Genomic DNA, 22,198 nt, shown 5'->3' with positions numbered 1-22,198 from the left:
TTAAGAGTAATAGTCATGCAAACTTCTACTGAAGCCAAAATACCTGTGATGAGTAACAATGTTTTTAGAAAAGGTCAAAATCAGTAGTTAGTGAGATTATGCTGTGTGTTCTGTAACATTTGGCTTCTTTACTTTGGAATAATGTATATTTTTCATTATTTCAGGGATTTAGGAATGGCAAAAAGGGGAGCTCTAATCTACTGAGTCAGGAGGACTCAGTAGGTTAGTTCTCAGTGGGGCTTGGCATCATGGGGTTTTGTTGGGACATGAGGAAGTAAAAGAGGAGAAGTTAGCCCAATATGGCTAGAAAAGAAAAAGACTACATATCTATATCTATATTTATCTCTAACTATTTATATCTATCCATCCATCTATCCATCTATCTATCTATCATGTCAGACCAAGGCCAGCTCTAGTTCACAGTTCCACCCTAGTAACCCAGTTAGTTCAGTTAGTTATACAAGAACTAGGCAGGGTCCCAGTGTAGGTGATGCTAAGTGTATAGTCTCTATTAGAGAACTATCACTGCCAACAGAGCTTGTTTCTCTGTGAAGATAAAAGGGCATAATGCTCCATATCTTCTGGCATCATTCTTTTGCCCTCTCTGTCCTCTCACAGGGCCTGGCCCCACCACCAAATGAGCCACGAGAATGCACATGCACATACAACACATCACACATTATGTCTTTTATCACAGAGCAGCCAGACAAAAACAGCAGGAGGGGATCCACTCTGAATGGGAACCCTTCCAGCTGAGATTAAATAATTGTATCTTGCATGATCAAGATTTGAACCCAGAACTTATGATTCAAAATCTTATGCTCTGGTTTTCATGTAGCAATCATTGGTTTGGGGAGCTATCAATCATTGAGAGTTTCGAAAGTGTCAGGAAGGAAAATTTTTGAAAGAAGACTATCTCTTTGCTTTTCAGGTAAAATTGACCAGTTGAGTTAAAGTGAATGCTCTCTGAGGTGTCTGGTAGATCTTCCAGAGTGGTCCTGAGTAAAAGTCTCATCATGTTGTGTACATGAACCAATTGGTTATGTCCTAGTTAAAAGAAAATCATTAGTTTATCCATGGAATTAAGTGAATTATGGAAAGAATATCTAGTTTTTTAAAGAGAAATAATAGCATAAGATTTTGAATCATAAGTTCTAGGTTCAAATCTTGATCATGCAATTATTGATGTATAAGAATATACAAGTTACTTAAACTGTCTCAGGGTCACTGAATTTCTTTACCTACAAAATTGAGATTATGATACCAACTCTCACATGTATTTTATGAATTTCAAATGAAATATTGTGTGTGCATTTTCTTGAAATAGAAATTATCTGCAAATGTGAAGAATTGACACTAGTTTAATTATTTTTATTTAATAAGCACTATTAAAATGGTTCGCATCATGTCTTGAAGAGACCTAAACTATCGGAATTTTTAACAAGATTATTGAAATATAATCCACATACCAGAAACATATCCTTTTAAAGTGTAGAATTCAATTATGTTTTGTAAATTTACAGCTTTGCAGCAATACCTTAATCCAGTTTTAGAATATTTTTGTTACTTTGAAAGGATTCTCCATGCCCATCTGAAGTTGCCCCCTGTTCCTACACTTAGCCCTACTCATTCACTAATCTACACTCTGTCTCTATTGATTTGTCTTTTCTGGACAGTTCCTATAGACAGAATCATACAATATAAGGCCTTTTGCATCTGATCTCTTCAAATTAGCATAATGTTATCAGGATTTGTTCACATTGTGACATTTATCAGTTCTGCGTTCCCTTTTGTGATTCACTAATATTTCACTGTATGAATATACCACATATTTATCATTCATTTATGGACACATGAGTTTGTTCCACTTTGGGCTATTAATAATATTATTATGAAAATTTGTGTACAAGTTTTTTTTGTGGCCATAGGTCTTCAGTTCTCTTGGGTATACATCCAGAGGTGAAATGCTGGATATATAGACTATTGGCATTTAGATTTGAATTACACACAGAAGGAAAAAAATTCATACTGACTTATTCATTTCCTTACATGTATGTTGTTTCAAACTCAAAGCTAGATATAAACTCTTGTTTACCACATTTCTACGGTAATGAAACAAAAATGAACGAATGCAAAAAAAAACTATAGAACCAATAAAATTCTAATAAATAACATTAATTTGCTCTAACATATTACGTTGTATTTCTGAAACCAAATCATTGATACTAAATTTTATATTAAAATATTTATATTTGTGAGTCTTGTGTTTTACATGTCAACTTGATTCTAGAATTTAAAATATATTTGGCCATCGTTTGAGCCATCTTTCTTACCCTTGTTGTAATCTTACTTCTTTTAAAAATGACTTTTTTGATTTACCAGGATAATATTTTTACTGGATAAATAATTAAATTTTAAAGAAAAGAAAATAAAATTTTGAAGGAAAACTATCAATCCAAAATGGTCTTCAAATTACAGAAAGAGAATTCTCCAAGGAAGAGTGGTGTTGAATGTCAGTATAAGAACCATAACAGGAATAGGTTAATCCCAGAATATGTGGAGATGGCTCTAGATGACCAAATGCCATCACAAGATGCTGTACATATCATAAGAGGGCAAAGGAAGGTGTATCAATGGAGAAAAGTAGACACTCCTCCCCACCAATGTTGTGGTGTTATGTAAGTCCCACAGCTTAGTCCCAGAACTCTGTGAAGATGAAGATGAGGATAGAAAACTCAAAATTAACTGGGTTTACTTAAAGATAACTAGATTATTTTTTCCTATCATTTGACAGAAATGAAATCTTGGAATAAAAATGAGCTCAGTTTAAAAAAATCAAAGGAAATTACATTTTTGTATATCTGAGTTTGCAGCATATGAACAATAGTTTACCCATTTTGTATCCTCTCCGTGTATTTGAAATCTGCTGTGGCTCCCCAAGAGGTATGACAGCGACATCAATTCTATTATCACATATACCTGGGTGTGAATCAAGGGCCTGAAAATATAATGGCTGCAGCAGAATTACGAGCAGAAGATAACAGGCCTAGTTAAATTTAATGAACGTTGAAAATTATTTGAGCAGTGTATTTCACTTGCAACATTTCACTGACCTTAAAGCTTACTCCTAATTTCACAGGGCTCAGTGAACTAGCTTTGTCTGTTGCTGACTCACTGGGTCCTCTCTCGAATGGTCTCCATGGAAACCAAATGCAGAGAGGAAAGGAAAGCACAGGAAGGTAGCCTAACAATTTCAAGCTTGCTGTTTTGTTTTCCTTGGGTCCTGACTATAGAGCTAATGGCTTAGCATGGCTAAGTAAATATTATTTATACCAAATAAACATAAGTATATAATACTATAAGTATAAACACTAAAAAATACTACTCTATAATAATAATAAAAAATAAAAATAATGTATACTATATAATAATACAATACTATATATATTAAGTATTCTATGTTATTGATTTTTTTAATTAGAGAAAAAATAAATAAGAACTAATGACATTTTTTTCATTTTCTTCTTATTTCTATGCCTTAGCCTTTGCTGGATTTTTTTCTCTAAAACCAACTGCTATTCCCAAATTTTCGAATTCTAGAAGCCAATAAAGCTAAATTTGAATGTCATGTCTTCCCTCAGGCCTACCCCGATATACCCAGATCAAACTAACCTTTCTCATTTGAACCCACTTCAAATTTTAACTGTATTTTTCTTATGACTGACAATATATAATTTGTTGCATTGCTAATTTTATAAAGGCCTCTGTCTAATTCATATTTTTCATAGCTCCTAGCTAAGCGTCTTTGTAGATCCTCAATGAATGTTTGCTAAATTAATATATCGGCTAATTAAAATAAGAGGAAACCTACTTATCCCTCAGATATCTTGATGAGAGGCAGAACTCCCAATTTAGTATATTCGTTTCTGTGCACTCATCTAGCTATGTAGAATTTTTTCCTCATTTAAAAGAGCTGTTTATATTAATGATCTCTGAGGTCCCTTTTAGTTCAAAAGTTGTGTTTAATAATAATATATAAAAATAAGATATGATTATGGTGCATGTAAGTAAGCTTTTTTTGTGAAGTCTAGTCTGAATGTTTCTCTTTAATGCTATTCACCATTGGCTTCTGAGTGGATAGGGTCAGCTCTATAAGTAATGAAACTGGCAGAGGCCTGAGGGCTGGCTACATAAGGATATCATTTACAAGGAGAGAGCCAACTCAATATTAAAAATAGTTAATAGACTTTCAGCTCTGCTTGGGCTCTTGTGCTGAACCACTGCAGTAGAAATAAAGACAGGATTAGTGGAAGAAGACATATGGGGCACGCTGTGCCTATTCTTGGGGAATTTGCAATGTATGCAGTAGATAAGACAAATACAAAGATGATTATAAAACCTTATTCAAAATCAGACAAGATCAATAGAAGACTTAAATCCTGAATAGATTGCAATCCATTTCTTGAAGTAACCTTGGATAACAGAGAACCTCACTTTGTTCTCACTTTTTCTGTGTTATTTTGTGTATGCTGTTTGGTCTTTCTGTGTCCAGTTGTCTTATCATACTTTTTTTTCTTTAAACTTTACGTGACATTTAAGGTCCCATCCACCTCTATCCACCTATAAGGACATAAGCATTTATCTTCTATTTTGATAGAGATGGTTTGTTATTGTGGACCCCAAAGGATTTTTCTTATATTTAACTGAAAGCAACAGATTTCATTCTATTGGTGTGTGTTATCAAAATTGTTACCTTGATTAATTATATTGTGTGTGCATGTATGTGTGTCCATGTAGTGTGTGTGTGTTTCTTTGTAGGTATTTAAGGTAATTAAATACTCCCTAATGTCATGAAACTTAACTAAGAACATAAAGTGCCTCTAACTTTGGGACTTCAGAATGGTGGGGAGGCGGTTTGTCATGCGGTGTAATACATCTTCACAGCAAGTACTGACGGAAAAAATTAGCAAGTACCTAATTTAATCTATGAGGACGGTCATGGTTAACAGTCCCTCGTGAAATTCACACTGAGTCTCAAATTGCTTACCCTGGCCCAGCTGCTCAATTTAACTGTGGGGTTTTAATTGAGCTTTTCACCATGTGCTGATCAAAGCCAGCTGTCAGGAATGAAATATGATTGACAGGTTCCACTGATGCTTCTTTGAAGTGAGAAAAGTCCACACTCAGAATATGCAGCCACTTAGAGCTTTGACATTTAAAATCCATATTTTCGCTGTTCTTTCTTGTCAATTTCAACCAAGTCTATTTAATTGCATTGCAATTGACAAGTGGCATTTTTTCCACTAACTCCCACAAGAGAGAATAATGCTGTAGGAAAGCTAGTTTTTAGAAGTTTTTTTTTTTTTTTTTGGAGCAGGGGAGTTGCTTGTTTGCTTTTTAATACAGTGATTTAGAAAAAATCAGCCTCACCTCGGAAATGCTGAAAAACTGATGTAAATGAAATTATCCATGAACATGTGTCTAGAAAGGAGGCTGTATATTAACATGTATGTGTTACACTCATAATTAGTTTTTCCTTGGAATAACAATTGCAGAGTGAATCCAAGACATAAACACTGTAACAAGCCTTCTTGCATTGGCTAAACTAATCCTCTTTACCTCATGACACAGCTCACAAATGGAAACCAACAATTAAAGGGCAAAATAGCCAAAATCATAATGAGCATAAAAAGCATCTCGTAGAAATGAATACCTTTGAGATTAATTAACTAAAAAAAAAAATTCTTCTCAATGATTCCCTTCGAGAGATTCTATAGCTGGATGTAAGCGATAACAGAAGTTTTTGTAAATGTGTTTCCTACCAGGAGTTTTCCATTATGCAACTGAAAAAACAATGACCATTTACTGAGTTTTAACAAACGATGTTAATAGGAGTGACTATGGAAAGCACTTGCTTTGGTCAACAGTACCCATCGTACATTGTACATGAGAGGCATTGGAGCACAGCTGGGTTTCAAAGTGAGACAAAATGAGGGCTGACGGCTACAGGACATGTGTGTGATTTTGAGCAAGTTGCCCAAGCTCTCAGTCTCATTTTTCTAAACTGTAAAAAGCAGATAATAACAGTAAGTACTTACCTCATAGTGAGAGGTGACAGCGTGCTGGCAGTCCTCACAGCCCTTGCTCGCTCTCGGCGCCTCCTCTGCCTGGGCTCCCACTTTGGCGGCACTTAAGAAGCCCTTCAGCCCACGGCTGCACTGTGGGAGCCCCTTTCTGGGCTGGCCAAGGCCGGAGCCGCCTCCCTCAGCTTGCGGGGAGGTATGAAGGGAGAGGCATGGAGGAAGAGGCGTGGGCGGGAACCTGGGCTGCGCACGGCGCTTGCGGACCAGCGTGAGTTCCGGGTGGGCGTGGCGTGGGCTCCGCGGACCCCGCGCTCGGAGCGACCGGCCGGCCCCACCGGCCCCAGGCAGTGAGGGGCTTAGCACCTGGGCCAGCAGCTGCTGTGCTCAATTTCTCGCCGGGCCTTAGCTGCCTTCCCGCGGGACAAGTCTCGGGACCTGCAGCCCGCCATGCCTGAGTCTCCCACCCCCTCCGTGGGCTCCTGTGCGGCCCGAGCCTCCCCGATGAGCGCCGCCCCCTGCTCCACGGCGCCCAGTCCCATCGACCGCCCAAGGGCTGAGGAGTACCGGCGCACGGCCCGGGACTGGCAGGCAGCTCCACCTGCAGCCCTGTGCGGGATCCACTGAGTGAAGCCAGCTGGGCTCCTGAGTCTGGTGGGGAGGTGGAGAACCTTTATGTCTAGCTCAGGGATTGTAAATACAGCAATCGGCACTCTGTATCTAGCTCAAGGTTTGTGAACACACCAATCAGCACCCTGAGCTAGGGCTCAGGGTTTGTGAATGCACCAATCGACACTCTGTATCTAGCTACTCTGGTGGGAACTTGGAGAACCTTTGTGTGGACACTCTGTATCTAGCTAATCTAGTGGGGACGTGGAGAACCTTTGGGTCTAGCTCAGGGATTGTAAACGCACCAATCAGCGCCCTGTCAAAACAGACCACTCGGCTCTACCAATCAGCAGGATGTGGGTGGGGCCAGATAAGAGAATAAAACCAGGCTGCCTGAGCCAGCAGTGGCAAGCTGCTGGGGTCCCCTTCCACACTGTGGAAGCTTTGTTCTTCTGCTCTTTGCAATAAATCTCGCTACTGCTTACTCTTTGGGTCCACACTGCTTTTATGAGCTGTAACACTCACCGCGAAGGTCTGCAGCTTCACTCCTGAAGCCAGCAAGACCACGAGCCCACCAGGAGGAAGAAACTCCGAACACATCCGAACATCAGAAGGAACAAACTCCAGAGGCACCACCTTAAGAGCTGTTAACACTCACCGCAAGGGTCCACGGCTTCATTCTTGAAGTCAGTGGGACCAAGAGCCCACCAATTCCGGACACAATAGGGTTATTATAAGACCCAGATAAGATAAGATTGTAAGGGACTAAGCATAGTGTTCACAGCATGGGAAATGCTCTATAAATCTTAGTTACCACAACAAAATTTTACGTTTTTTTTTTTTGGTATTTCAAACATTTCCTGATGGTTATAATTTTAATAAACCTATCAGTTTGCTCATCTAATCTAAGTCCTATTTAATCCAATGTAACCTTTAATCTTGTGTTGTTGTGTTAAATTGTTTTAAGAAATTCTTAATTTCTGGTAGTATTTACCAGTAACACTTGTCATTTCTCATGTTTCCTGAGGATTTGAGGCAAATTGAGAACAGGGTCTTTTTCGCTGCTTTTTTTTTTTCTTACTAAGTCTTTGTTTATATCTACCTATAATTTGTTAGCATAGCTAAAGGCCAAATATACAATGGGTTGACACAGACTGTGTAATTCCAATATCTATTACTTTTGTGGGGTCACATGTTCAAAGGTTCAGCGTTTCAGTAACTTCATTTGAAGGAAAAGTAATTCTGAGAACTATAATGGGAAACAGAGTCTCATCCAATTTTGCTTCAACCCAACACATTGCATAAGTACAAAATAACGTATAAAGTGAGTATTTGAAATTAAAATGAAGGCTAGGAATTATATTCAAGATTCGATACTGGTTATGGTGGTTGATATTATGTGTCAACTTGACTGGACACTGAATGCCCAAATATTTGGTTAAACATTATTCTGGGTGTGTTTGTGGAGATGTTTTTTATGAGATTGACATTTGAATGAGTAGACTGAGTAAAGCAGATTGCCCTCCCTAACATGGGTGACCCTCATCCAATCAGTTGAAGGCCTGAGTAGAACAAAAACACTAAGAAAGATACAACTTTGGTACTTTGACTGATTGATCTGAAACATGGGACTTCTGCCCTCAGGCTAAAACTTACATCATTGTGTCTCCTGGTGCTCAGGCCTTTGGATTCAGACTGAACTTACACAATCAGCTGTACTGGGCCTCCACTTGCCAACTGCAGGTCTTGGGACTTTTCAGCCTCCATAGTCATGTGAGCCAATTCCTTATCATCTTATTTTATATATATTTTTTCTATTGGTTCTGTTTGTTTTATGAAGCCTGACTGGTTAACACATTAATTTTGTACTACATGCTAATTTCTGCACTAAGCTCTTTGCATGGATAACATAATTTTATCTTCACAATAACCGTATGAGTTAAGTACTTTTATTGTCCTTGTAAGACATTTGACAAGACTGTACTCAAAGGACCTGTCTAAGGCCACAAAAATGATCAGTGACTTTGTGGAAACTTAAAGTCAGATCTGTCTGACCGCAAAGCCTAGCACATTCTTAAACACTGTCACTAGTATTCTTGAAGAGTTGTTTCCAAAGAAAAAGTTTATAAGTTGAACGCTGATTTTCTTTATTTTTTTATTTTATTTTATCTATTTTAGGTTCAGGGGTACATGTGTAGGTTTGTTATATAGGTACTCTTGCCATGGGGACTTGTTGTACAGATTATTTTGCCACCCAGGTACTAAGCCTAGTACCAGATTGTTGGGGTTGAATCAAGCTGGTGGGAAAAATATTAGAGATAGTTATAGAGATAGACACAAATCTTCTTGGAAGGCTGAGAAGTTTGCATAACTTTGGTAATAGATCTGACTGAAGGCAACCTGGTCCCTTTACCTTTAGCTAAACAAATTAAAGTAGTAACAAAGGAAGGCAGAGCAGTTTACCTAACTACTCTGTGATCTAAGACTAAACTTTGATGTATCCTGGGTGCTTACGTGCTTTCTACTAGGGAAGTCCACAATGTCAATACCCTCTAATGGTGTTGACTCAAGCCTTTGTTAATTAATCTTACTGAATAAATGCGAGTCTCACTAGCTGATCAGGCCGAGTCGCAACTGTTTACAGGACTCAGCAGGGAGTCTGTAAGCAGCTTGGACACACTCAGCTGGACAGGCAAAGCAGAATATCTGTGTGTCAGTGTACTTCATTCATCCGTTGCTGGGTCAGGGGCCTGCAAGGGACAGACCCCGCCACAGCTGGTGCCCCCATATGAGCAGTGCTGCCACATCAGATGGTTACTTTTTCTGATCTTCTCCCTCCTCTGGTCAGCCTCCATCCTCAAAAGGGCCCCAGTGTCTGTTGTTCTCCTCTTTGTGTCCATGAGTTCTTGTCATTTAGCTCCGACTTATAAGTGATGATGTGTGATACTTGGTTTTTTGTTCTTGTGTTAATTTGCTAAAAATAATGGCCTCCAGTTCCACCCATGTTCCTCCACAAGACATGATCTCATTCTTTTTTTATGGCTGCATCACATTACATGGTGTATATGTGCCACATTTTCTTTATCCAATCTGTCACTGATAGGCATTTAGGTTGATTCCATGTCTTTGCTATCATGAATAGGGCTGCAATGAACATTCACAAGCATATGTCTTTATGGTAGAAGGAGCATACCTCAAAATAATAAGAGCCATCTATGACGAACTCACTGCCAACATCATACTGAATGGGCAAAAGCTAGAAGCATTCCCCTTGAAAATCAGCACAAGGCAAGGATGTCCTCTCTCGACATTCATATTTAACATAGTATTGGAAGTCCTGGCTTGAGCAATCAGGCAAGATAAAGAAATAAAGGGCATCTGACTAGAAAGAGAAGACGTCAAACTATCCCTGTTTGCAGACAACATGATTCTATATCTAGAAAACCTCATAATCTCAGCCCAAAATCTCCTTCAGCTGATAAACAACATCAGCAAAGTTTCAGGATACAAAATCAATGTACAAAAATCACTAGCATTCCTATACATCAACAACGCCCAAGCTGAGAGCCAAATCAGGAACACAACTCCATTTACAACTGCCCCAAAAAGAATAAAATACCTAGGAATATAGCTAACCAGGGAGGGGAAAGAGATCTAAAACATGAATTACAAAACACTGCTCAAAGAAGTCAGAGATGACACAAACAAAAGGAAAAACATTCCATGCTCATATATAGGAAGAATTAATGTCATTAAAATGACCATATTGCCCAAAGCAATTTACAGATTCAATGCTATTCCTATTAAACTACCAATGACATCTTCACAGAATTAGAGGAAAACTATTTTAAAATGCATATGGAACCAAAAAAGAGCCTGAATAGCTAAGGCAATCCTTAGCAAAAAGAACACAGCTGGAGGCATCATGTTACCAGATGTGAAACTACATGGGTACAGTAACCAAAACAGCATGGTACTGGTACAGAAAAAGACACATAAACCAATAGAACAGAATAGAGAACCCAGAAATAAAGCCACACACCTAAAACCATCTGATCTTTGACAAAGGTGACAAAAAAAAAGCAATGGGGAAAGGACTCCGTTTTCAATAAATGATGCTGAGATAACTGGCTACCCATATGCAGAAGACTGAAATTGAATCTCTTCCTTGCACCATATACAAAAATCAACTCAAGATGAATTAAAAATTTAAATGTGAAACCCAAAACTATAAAAATCCTGAAAGACAACCTAGACAATACCATTCTGATCATAGACATGAGCAAAGATTTCATGATGAAGATGTCAAAAGCAATCACAACAAAAGCAAAAACTGACAAATGGGATCTAATTAAACTAAAGAGCTTCTGCACCGCAATATATATATATTTATATATGTGTGTGTGTGTTTATATATATAGGTATATATATGTGTATATATATATAGGTATATATATGTGTATATATATAGGTATATATGTGTGTATATATATAGGTATATATATGTGTGTGTGTATATAGGTATATATATGTATGTATATATATATAGGTATGTGTGTGTGTGTATATATATATAGGTATATGTGTGTGTGTGTGTATATGTGTGTGTATATATATATATACACACACATATACACACACCAACAGAGTAAACAGACAACCTACAGAATGGGAAAGTTTTTTTGCAAACTGTTTATCTGACAAAGGTCTAATATCCAACATCTATAAGGAACTTAAACAAATGTACAAGAAAAAACAAACAACCCCATTAAAAAGTGGACAAAGGACATGAACAGTTTTCAGAAGAAGATATACATGTAATCAACAAGCATACGAAGAACAACTCAATATCAATGATCATTAGAGAAATGCAAATCAAAACCACCATGAGACACCATCTCACACCAGAATGGCTATTATTAAAATGTGAAAAAATAATAGATGCTGGCAAGATTGCTGAGAAAAAGGAATGCTTATACACTGTTGGTGAAAGTATAAATTAGTTAGACCATTGTGGAAAGCAGTGTGGTGATTCCTCAAAGAGTTAAAACAGAAGTACCATTTGACCCAGCAATCTCATTACTGGGTGTATACCCAAAGGAATACAAATCATTTTACCATGAACACTGATTTGCTGTTACTGTTTATTTTTATTTTTTTACTTAAAAAAGTTTAAAAAAAAGAGGGGAAGGTAACATACTTATCAAATCTTTTTTATATTCAAGATACAATATTAAGTGTTTAAAAAAAGACTAAGTCAATCCTCACCATTAAAGTAGGTTTAAATATTACTATTTTACAAAATTACAATACAACAATTTAAATTAGCTAAGTAACATGTTAAAATCATAAGTTCATACATGTTAAGATGAAATTCAAATCATGTATGTTGGATTCTGTTACCTCTGTCAGCATAAACATTAGTATTCTCAAAGTACAGCATGAGTCTGTTCCTAGAAGACATTTAATAACATCTAATAAATGTATAGACTGAGGTGCTGATCATCAATGAAATGTTTCCACAAACCATTCTTTCATTTATTTATTCAACAAATGAAGGTTTGGACAGTTCTGAACTGTGACTACTCATCTGTCTTATTTTCTTTACCTCTCTGCCTCTAGTTAACTGTTAAAAGTCATTTTGCCAACCTTATTTTGACATAGTAAGATAATGTTTTATGCCATGATATAAAACTAAAACACAGAAAAAAAATTATGTCTAAGATGGGAAAATTTTAAAGAAAATGACTTGTCAGCTTGGATGTTGAAGGATTAGTTGAAGTTTGTCCAGCAGAGGAATCAGGGAAGGGCATACGAAGAGGGGACATTAAAATGTATTAAGGGCCGGGTGTGGTGGCTCACGCCTGTAATCCCAGCATTTTGGGAGGCCGAGGCGGGCGGATCACGAGGTCAGGAGATCGAGACCATCCTGGCTAACACGGTGAAACCCCATCTCTACTAAAAATACAAAAAAGTAGCCAGGCGCGGTGGTGGGCGCCTGTAGTCCCAGCTACTCGGGAGGCTGAGGCAGGAGAATGGCATGAACCCAGGAAGCGGAGGTTGCAGTGAGCTGAGATAGCACCACTGCAGTCCAGCCTGGGCGAAAGAGCGAGACTCCGTCTCAAAAAAAAAAAAAAAAAAAAAAAAGTATTAAGTCACAGAACTGTGAATGAATCTATTTTAAATGTTTTTAGGTCTTCTCTAAAATCTGCACAGAATTAATCATTTCTGCCTTCATTTTGCTTTTCTAAATTTTATATACTTTCATTAAATATTTATCACATATTATTTTAATTATTTCTATATCTGCCTCCCATCCTTAGCTATGAGCTTCATAAGAATAAGACATACAGATCTTTGTAACTCCAGTGTTTAAATATACCACTTCATATTTTTATTCATACATTGATTTGTTCTTTCAATAAACCAGTATCTATTTAATACATATTATGTTAAACACTGAATGGCAAGAAGAAGAGAGATGGGGTGTTGCTGGGGGAACTTATGGCTTTGAGGAAACTAAAGAGATAGGTTTGTTTTGATTATTAATTCTGCAGATACAGTACTGAATTGTTTTAATTCAACCTATATGCAACAAACAATTATTGAAAATCCAAAAGAAACAGAGTAGTAGTATGTGGTTTGCATTGTGGAAAGATACTACGTTAGGATGTGAATGAATTATGACCATAATATTTCTTAGGACCTCTGTCCACATCTCCTCAGCCTATTCTAGAAGTTAACTTCAGAGAGTTTCTTTATGCGTTAAGGGATCCTAAATTGTGGTTATTAGAGGCTTGGAAGGGGAAGGGAAAATGTAGAATAAGAAAAGGTTGGTTGATAGATATAAAGTTACAGCTAGATGGGAGGGAGAAGTTCTAGTGTTCTACAGCACAATAGGGTAAATATGGTCAACGATAATTTACTATATACTTTCAAAAAGCTAGAAGAGAGGATTTTGAAAGTTCACAACACAAAGAAATGATAAATGTTTGAGGTGATGGATATGCTAATTACCCTGATTGGATCATTACACGTTGTGCACACATATTGAAAATCACTCTGTATCCCATAAATGTAAAATCATTGTGTGTCAACTGAAAATAAAAGGGGAGGAAATTGAAATATATATGTAATATTTAAGTGAAAAAAGCCAATTTCAGTTGAATTGTATTAATAAAAGTTCAAAGCTTTGCAAAGAAGTGTTACAAACATAGGTGTTTGGGGACACAGACATAGCAGGTGAAATGCAAATAACATCAAGGGAATAATACACACAAAACTCTAGAGAATGATAACTTCTAGAGAGAAAGAAGGATGTGTGATCAGGCCAAGGTCTACGGAGAACTTCCAAGGCACTAGCATTACTCTTTTTTTTTATACTAGGTAATGGGATGCATGTGTTCATTGTGTCATTGTATCACAGTTCCTTATATTTTACATATTTTTCATGAGTATTATTTTCTAAATGTTTAATATTTAATAAAAATATTTTTTAAAAACAGACATCCAACAGGACAATAAAGAATGGCTTTTTGATGGTATCATTATTATAGGTTATTAGCAAAACAATAATTAAAATAATAATTTTAAACAGAATGTAAAATAAAGGAATGATATATAGTAGGCTCAATTGTTTCTCACCAATGTAGCACTCCAACAATAACAAGTATTATTGCCCCTCTTACCCTAAGTGAACCAATACAACATATAATGTAATAATGCTATTCTCTTAGCTTGGCTAGTTATTTTTGCAAAGGTGGAGTCAGTATCCTTGACCAAAAGTAATTGCAAATTTAGTGACCGAAAACATTATTTCTGACTGGTTATTCATTCATTTCAATCAATTTGATTTAGAACAAACCAGCAAGGGACTTGAGAGGGCAGGAAATAAACAGAACAGGTCCCAACACCTGTGAACACTCCTTTGAAAACTCCTCTTCACAATCCTCCCCTGCCATGTCAGTGGCCATCACCTTAGCTTCACTTTTAGCGTCCACATCATAGGTTTTCATTTTGGATGCTCCCATCATAGTTTTGCGCTCTTGGGACTATATGTAAAACAAAACACCTAAATGAAACTCAGAACAGGCATCAGTTTTGTAAAAAATTTAGAAAAGAGCGAAAAGGAACAGTGACTGGAGAATACAGGAGTGTCTTGCAAAAAAAAAAATTGGGGGAGAACAAAGAAGCCTTTAAAGAAACTAGAATCCACTTGGCATCAGGTCTTGGACGCCCCTCTTAGACCATGCTTGAACCCACTGTCTCAGGAAAGGCTATGCTGGAGCCTGTTCTGCTCAAAACATCCTCTGATCCTCCGCTTCAATATTCTTGTTCTTCTCTGGCCTCCCTGGTCTTGACACTTGATTTTTTTGTCTTGCTTTGCCCCTGTGGGTTAAATATCCTTCTGGATTGTCTACTTGGTTTGAGGTTTTCCCTTTCACAGTTTTTCTCAAGTTCTTCTCACACTACCCCTTAGATTATAGAACACAGAAAAATCTCACCTCACCCTCACACCCAACTTAGGCCTGCACACCTCCAGGTTGGGGCTGGCATTCTAGGCTCCTGCTTAGGTGGAAAGAGAACTCAGACACTACCTGGAGACCTAAGAACAGCATCTCTCAGAACGGCTGGGACAAGCAGAGAAGTCAACTTGTTTAAGGAGATAGGGATATAGTTTTTTTATTCAAGACATCAAGTCCAATGAACAAAGAACTGAGCTGGAGAAAAACCCTGAAAACAGAAGGCACACTAAATTTTATTTTTTCCTGCAAAGGCATTTAGTCACAAATGGCAAATAGTTAAGTGATACCTGCCCAAATAATCTCTCACCGCTCTCCCCGCACATATAAAGACTGAGAAGTATGTTGCCTCTCCCTGGAAAAGACTCCTCCGCCATTCTTAATACGGAAAAAACAACACAACATTTTCAATCTTCAACACCTTTTCTGTAAGGTCCTTTCTTCAAATGAGGAAAATGTACTCCAGATTTTCTGCTGTATTGTACATCTTGATCATAGCTTAATGATGGGATGTTCTAGTTAGCTGTATGTCTGTTTCTCCAGCAGACTCTGATTTCTGCGCAGCTGGGGTCATATCTTTTTCATTTTGCATTCCTCGCCCTTGCACAGAGTTATTCATCAAACAACATCTGAATGAGTGAAGATTTGAAAAGGAATCAGATCTCATCTTTTATCTTTACAAATTTGTCTGTTTTTACTGACTGTGCAGCTACACCAGTACACTGAGGCATGGGAAGGGATCTTCAGAGTGGACTCAAAGAGGCTTGACAAGGGCTTGCGATTTGGAATAAATTTGAAATAATTTGAGATGTATTTCTAGCTTCCCTTTTAGGCTCTTGTTTACTGGAAAACAAGGGGGAAACAGCACCGAAAGAGGTTTTTAGGAGTTTGCATAGTGACCAGGCAAACGTTTGTCTCCCTTCCAGGAGCTGTGCAGGCTCACCCACTGGCTGGAGGCACGGATACAGTGTTGCTCATTTGTTCTGGCCATTTCTTTACTGCTCTCTAATTCTAAGAAGTGCAGGTGGGGAAAAAGCACTAGTCTCTGCTTCTGCCCTCTCCTCTTCCATCATCCTCTTTACAGCCCTGTTAGAGCAAACTTCACAGCAACATATTTCCCCAGTGTGATAGGATTCTCAATGAATTCAGTTATGAAAACAATAGCTCATTTCTCATTATTAGCATATTTCAGTCAAAAAATAAAGAAATGTAAGAGGGAGTCCAAAATCGAACCCTTTTAGTCAACAGAGAAGGCAAAGACACCAAACAATGACATCTTGGACCCAGCATTGCCTCTTCGTTGTACTGAGCAAGACTTTCTTTTATTTTTTTTCGAGATGGAGTCTCACTCAGTCGCTCAGGCTGGAGTGCTGTGGCGTGATCTTGGCTCACTGCAACCACTGTCTCCCAGGTTCAATGGATTCTCCCGTCTCAGCCTCCCGAGTAGCTGGGACTACAGGCACCTGCCATCATGACCAGCTAATTTTTGTATTTTAGTAGAGATGGGGTTTCATCATGTTGGCCAGGCTGGTCTCGAACTCCTGACATCAGGTGATCTACCCACCTTGGCCTCCCAAAGTGCTAGGATTACAGATGTGAGCCACCGTGCCCTGCCCAAAGCCAGACTTTCTAATGTGGGATCACAGTACAGTTGCCCCTGTTTGGATTCCCCTACCTACCTTCGCATCTCATTCACATGCTGCATCTTCACACCCAGGGCCTGTTTCCAGGTCTAAGCCTGGCAGGCAGGGTTTGGAAGTGATACAGCACACTAGTATCTCTGCTTTACCCATAAGAGACTGCCTCAAGTCCCAGCCAGATGCCTTTCTCTTTATACAACTTCCTTATGGCTCAGAAATAACAGGATGCTGTTTAAATAAATTGGGATGCACCACCACCAACACCACCACCACCAACAAAAAAAACACTTTTTGTTTTTCTTTTCTTTTCTTTTTTTGAGAGAATGATTTTTTAAATTGAGGTAAAATTTACATAACAAAAAATGAACTATTTTAAAGTGAACAGATCAGTGGAATTTTGTACATTCACGTTCACGTTGTACATAGCACATTCACAGAGTTGTGCAATCATCACCTCTACCTAGTTCCGAAACATTTTCATCACCCCACAGTCAAACTAAAAAAAAAAAAAAAGGTCAATTTCCTCTGTTTTAATTAATGGATTTACCTGCTCTGGATATTTAACAGGAATGGAATCACACAATATGTGACCTATTGTGTCTGGCTTTTTTTTCCACTGAGCATTAGATTTTCAAGTTCATCCACATTGTAGGAGGCATTCTTCATTCCTTTTTGACTGAATAACATTTTTAACAACTTGTAGATGCATAAAAATGAGGGCTTATCCAATGCAGGCATTTGAGGATATAGTCACTGCAGTCAAGATGAATAAATGTCATGGTGTGAGGGAAATGAAGAGGAGGAGGGGATGTAGGAGGATGAAGAAAATACAGATTGAGAAGCAGAAGCTCCAGGCTGTTCTGCCTACTGAGAAGAGTTTCTCTCAATCTCTCTCTCTCTCTCCCCGTCCCTCTCAAGCAGTATGATTTCCTCAAAAGAGCACAGGCCCCAGAGTCACAAAACCAGCTCTAGAGTCCTCATTCTGCCATTCACAGCTTACATGTCCTTGGACAAGTTACTTTGAGTTTTAGTCTCCACATTGTAAAATGGAAATAATAATACCTGTGCCCTCAATTTCAAAAATATGTGTGACAACTAAATAAAAATGGTTATAAGCTATGAAGTGTGGTTGAAGCGCTAGTTACTTATTTCTCTCTACAACTGCCCAGGAAGGAAGCCCAGCTGATATAAGACCTTCCGTAGTGATAATTTCACCTCCTTATTCCTGAGACTGTAGATTAAGGGGTTCAGCATGGGGGTGACCAGGTTATTCAGAATTTGAACAGTTGCATCCAACCAGGGGCTGGGGGTAGGCCTCAGGTAAATGAGGACCACTGGCATGTAAAAAAGCAGGATGGCGGTGAGGTGGGCGCTGCAGGTGGAGAAGGCACGGCGTCGGCCCTCAGCAGAGCGGATCTGCAAGATGGAGAAGACGATGCCACTGTAGGAGGTGAGGATGAGAAGGAAACAGCTGAGGGGCATGAGGCCCACACTGATGAACCCCACCATCTCCAGGGCTGAGGTATCTGCACAAGCCAGCTTCAGCATGACTGGGATATCACAGAAATAATAGTCCACCTCATTGGGGCCGCAGTAAGGCAATTGGAAGGTGAGAGTGGTCAGAAAGGTGGCCTGAATGCAGCCAAAGAATGAGGTCCCCATGGCTAGGATGATACACGCTCTGTGGCTCATGATTATGGTGTAGCGTAGAGGGTGACAAATGGCAGCAAAGCGGTCGTAGGCCATCACCGTGTACAGGAAACACTCAGTGCAGCCCAGGAAATGGTAGAAGAAGAGCTGGGATGCCCAGCCTGCATAGGAGATGGCTCGGCTGTTCCCTGAAAGATAGCACAGCATCTTAGGGGAACTCACAGAAGGGAAAAATATGTCAAAAACAGACAGCTTGCACAGGAAGAAGTACATGGGCGTGTGAAGCCGAGCAGAGGAGACAATCGCCAGCAAGATGAGCAGGTTCCCCATAAGGGTGAAGATGTAGAAGGACAAAAACAGGACCAACAGAATAGTCTCCAGACCCTCCGTGTGAGGGATGCCCAGCAGGATGAATTCGGACACCACCGAGAAATTCCTCATGGCTGTGAAAACATCCAACCTTGAAAAGGTACCCAAGACACCAAAGTCTAAATACCACTGTCAAGTTCTCAAGCTTTTTGCTGATGAGGGCTTTGGCTATGTTTTTAACAAGGAACAACCTGCCTTCTTATGAAAGGCAAGAGAGAGATCCATGTAAAAAACAATCAGATAATAAGGAAATGCCTATTTTAGAGTCAGTCTATTCGACTCATGGAAGGAATGCTTTGTAAAGGCAGATTCTTGTCTTCTACAGGATGAGAAGTTTAGAGGTATATTTAAAACACTTCAACTTAAGTTAGAAGCCTATGTACCATGGATTTATTCTTTTTGAGCATATTTACTATTTGAACTCTTGTGATGTCTTTACATAAGAAACTTCCACTATTCATTGCCCTCTGCAATGTAACAGAAAAATAATTAGGTTAGAAACCAGAAAACTTAATATGAATCCTGGCCTTTCCATTTATTAGCGATACTTGTTAAAACAATTTACATGACGTCTTTCATAGACTTAGTTTCATCATCTGCCAAATGGAAATCATACTTACTATAACAACATCGGTGACACAAATATCCTAGCATTATAGTAAAGTTTATGAAGCGTCTGCTAAAATGTCTGGCAAAACTATGAACCCTAATGAAAAGTTTTTTTCTCTTTTTCCATAAGTTATTGGGGTACAGGTAGTATTTAGCTACATAAGTACGTTATTTAGTGGTGATTTCTGAGACTTTGGTGCACCCATGACCTGAGCAGTATACACTGCACCATATTTGTAGTCTTTTACCCCTCGCCCCCTCCCACTCTTTCCCCCAAGTCCACAAAGTCCATTATATCATTCCTATGCCTTTGCATCTTCATAGCTTAGTTCCCTTTATTTTATATATCTTAAACTTAATTATTTAAGCACTTTCCTTTAATGTTGGTATCCTGTAATTATTTGCAAAAAATATTTTATTAAATAACATCGTTGAATAGATTTAAGATTACATACTCTTCAGATTACATCTTTCTAGACTTGAAAGGTCGAAGATCTTTAACTCTAATAAGAGATGCTGTTCTGGTTCTTCTTGTTCTTATAGTCATTTCTAAGCCGACTTAAGATGACTGAAATATTGAGAAACAGTATCAGCAAGGAAAGCATCCAATTCATGTTACCATAATGAAGTAAGAAATACAGTGATCCATGTAAAGAAAGGCAAAGAACAGCACTAATGAGGTAGGTTATATAAGTCAGGAGCAGGGTATAATGCCTGAAAGATTCAGGGATCTCTCATTACTCACTTAGTAATAATAATGGTAATACACACACACACACACACACACACACACACACACTCACACCATTTAATGAATACTTACTGTGTTCCAAGGACAGGCTCAGCATTTTAAAATTTGCTGTTTATTTTTGAAGTATACCTATAAAAAGAAATTACTATTATTATCACTGTTCTTATCTATAGATAGGAAGGTGAAGCTTAGAAAAATCAAGCAAATTTCTCAAGCTTGAAAAGCTAGTATGTGACAGATTGGTTTAATTCCATTTCCTGTGCCCTCAATCATTAGGAAATTGTTCCTTCTGTTTGCCTCTGCTTTCTAAGACAGCCTGTCCCATTGCTCGGCAATGACACTCTTTCCAGATGCATTGACATCATTGCTTTATATTAAGGTGGGAAAAGTCTTCATGTCCTATTTCCTCCTGGTCGTTTCCAGTCTTGACTTTAGAGCCCACTTGATAAATACTTCATTTAGTTTTAGAGATCACATAACAGGTGTTTTCTATCCCTTTAACACTAGATCTTAGTATCAGCTCCAATACAGGAGCTTTCAAGTTGCAGAGCCACGTTCAACATGGGGATCCCAATCATAAGCTGTGGCAAGTGTCATGGAAAAGCATCTCTAAAGAGAGCGACCAAGCCAGAATGAGTCACCCACATATTACCCAAGAACTGGGCAAAAGTAAAGACAATATAGAAACAGTGACATTCTGGGGAAGAAATGCTTCTGCAGCCTGCCCCTTGTTATTAATTCTAGCCACACCTGAATCGTCTCTCTGAGCAGCAGAGATTCCTGTGAGCTTTCATCTCCTTGGTCAGCAAAGGCAAGAAAGAGAGAATCTGGTTTTGCCAATGATCAGACACCATGATATCCTGTGATTCCATAATCTGATTTTTAAGTCCATTTCAGGAAGAAGTCACCAAAGACCAGGAAATTCTCCATGTGTGAACCCATTAGTGTGTGAGGGGAAGAGGCTAACAATGAGACATGGGTAGAAGTTTGAACACTCACATAGTCCACCTGAGAATATAGTCAAGTTTTCCAACTGTTATAACAAGATCTCACATTTACTTTTTCTCAGCAGAGCACAATGTGCTCCAGCCAAAGGAGCCTTAATTCTCCTATTTATAAAGAATCAAGTCTCATAGGATTTGTACAATCAAGACCTGTACACACTCACTCTCTCTGGACTGCTTTCTTGAAAGTTCTTCTCAGATCCCCTTAAGCCCTACTTGGGACTCAGTGATACTTCTGAGGGAGCAATTAGTTTGTCAATAACATTCATCACCCAATCACGAGATAACAGTAATAATATCATTGGAAAGGGATGCTCTAAAGTGGGAAATATGTTCCCCCAAGACTGTTTGCATAGTAGAAAAACACCAGTTTTAACATTAGATCGTTTGCATTGCTATCCCTTTGTTTAGTTGTCTTTTACACCTTCAAGTCTTTGCTCCAATTCAGCTCAATATCATAAGCTCACGATCTCATGATAGTTAGTGTTACCATTTGCCTCATCACTTTTGAAATTGTCTATACATGCCTGTGACTATATGGCTATATCTAATAAACATCACTATTCAAGACAGAAGCCTAATCAGTAGATATTTATTCTGCATCTACTATCATGATGTATCTTCAGGTCATTACTCCTAAAGAATAACAGTCTCACATACTGGACACATTGCTGGGAAGATGACTAGTATAAATAGAGGAGCTATAAACCAAAAAACAATAAACTAAAATGCCATTATTTAATTAACAATCCACTGTAAGCACTTACCATAAACTGTCATGCTAATTTGTTTAATTCATTGTTACATTTAATCTCCAAATGAAACTTTATAAAGTAGACGGTATTATTTGACAAAGAAACTGAAAAACAGATTAAATAACCTAGAGATTACACAACTAGAAAGTAAACGAGCTGAGACTGTAATTTCAAAGCCAATTCTTTTAAGCACTAGGCTATGCTGAATT

The 22,198-nt window shown here is 38.4% G+C and overlaps 1 protein-coding gene across 1 annotated transcript; it reads right to left on the bottom strand.

Moving 5' to 3' along the window:
* Window positions 1-14,253: 14,253 nt before the first annotated feature.
* Window positions 14,254-19,397, bottom strand: LOC466821 (olfactory receptor 10D1B-like). The gene has a single exon (XM_522221.7). The coding sequence runs from the start codon at window positions 18,940-18,942 to the stop codon at window positions 18,007-18,009; it is 936 nt and encodes a 311-aa protein (XP_522221.4). The 5' UTR covers window positions 18,943-19,397; the 3' UTR covers window positions 14,254-18,006.
* Window positions 19,398-22,198: the final 2,801 nt, after the last annotated feature.

The sequence above is a fragment of the Pan troglodytes genome, chromosome 9 (assembly GCF_028858775.2).
Source record: "Pan troglodytes isolate AG18354 chromosome 9, NHGRI_mPanTro3-v2.0_pri, whole genome shotgun sequence".
In the NCBI taxonomy this organism is placed as follows: domain Eukaryota; kingdom Metazoa; phylum Chordata; class Mammalia; order Primates; family Hominidae; genus Pan; species Pan troglodytes.
This window is presented reverse-complemented; position numbering and strand designations above follow the sequence as displayed.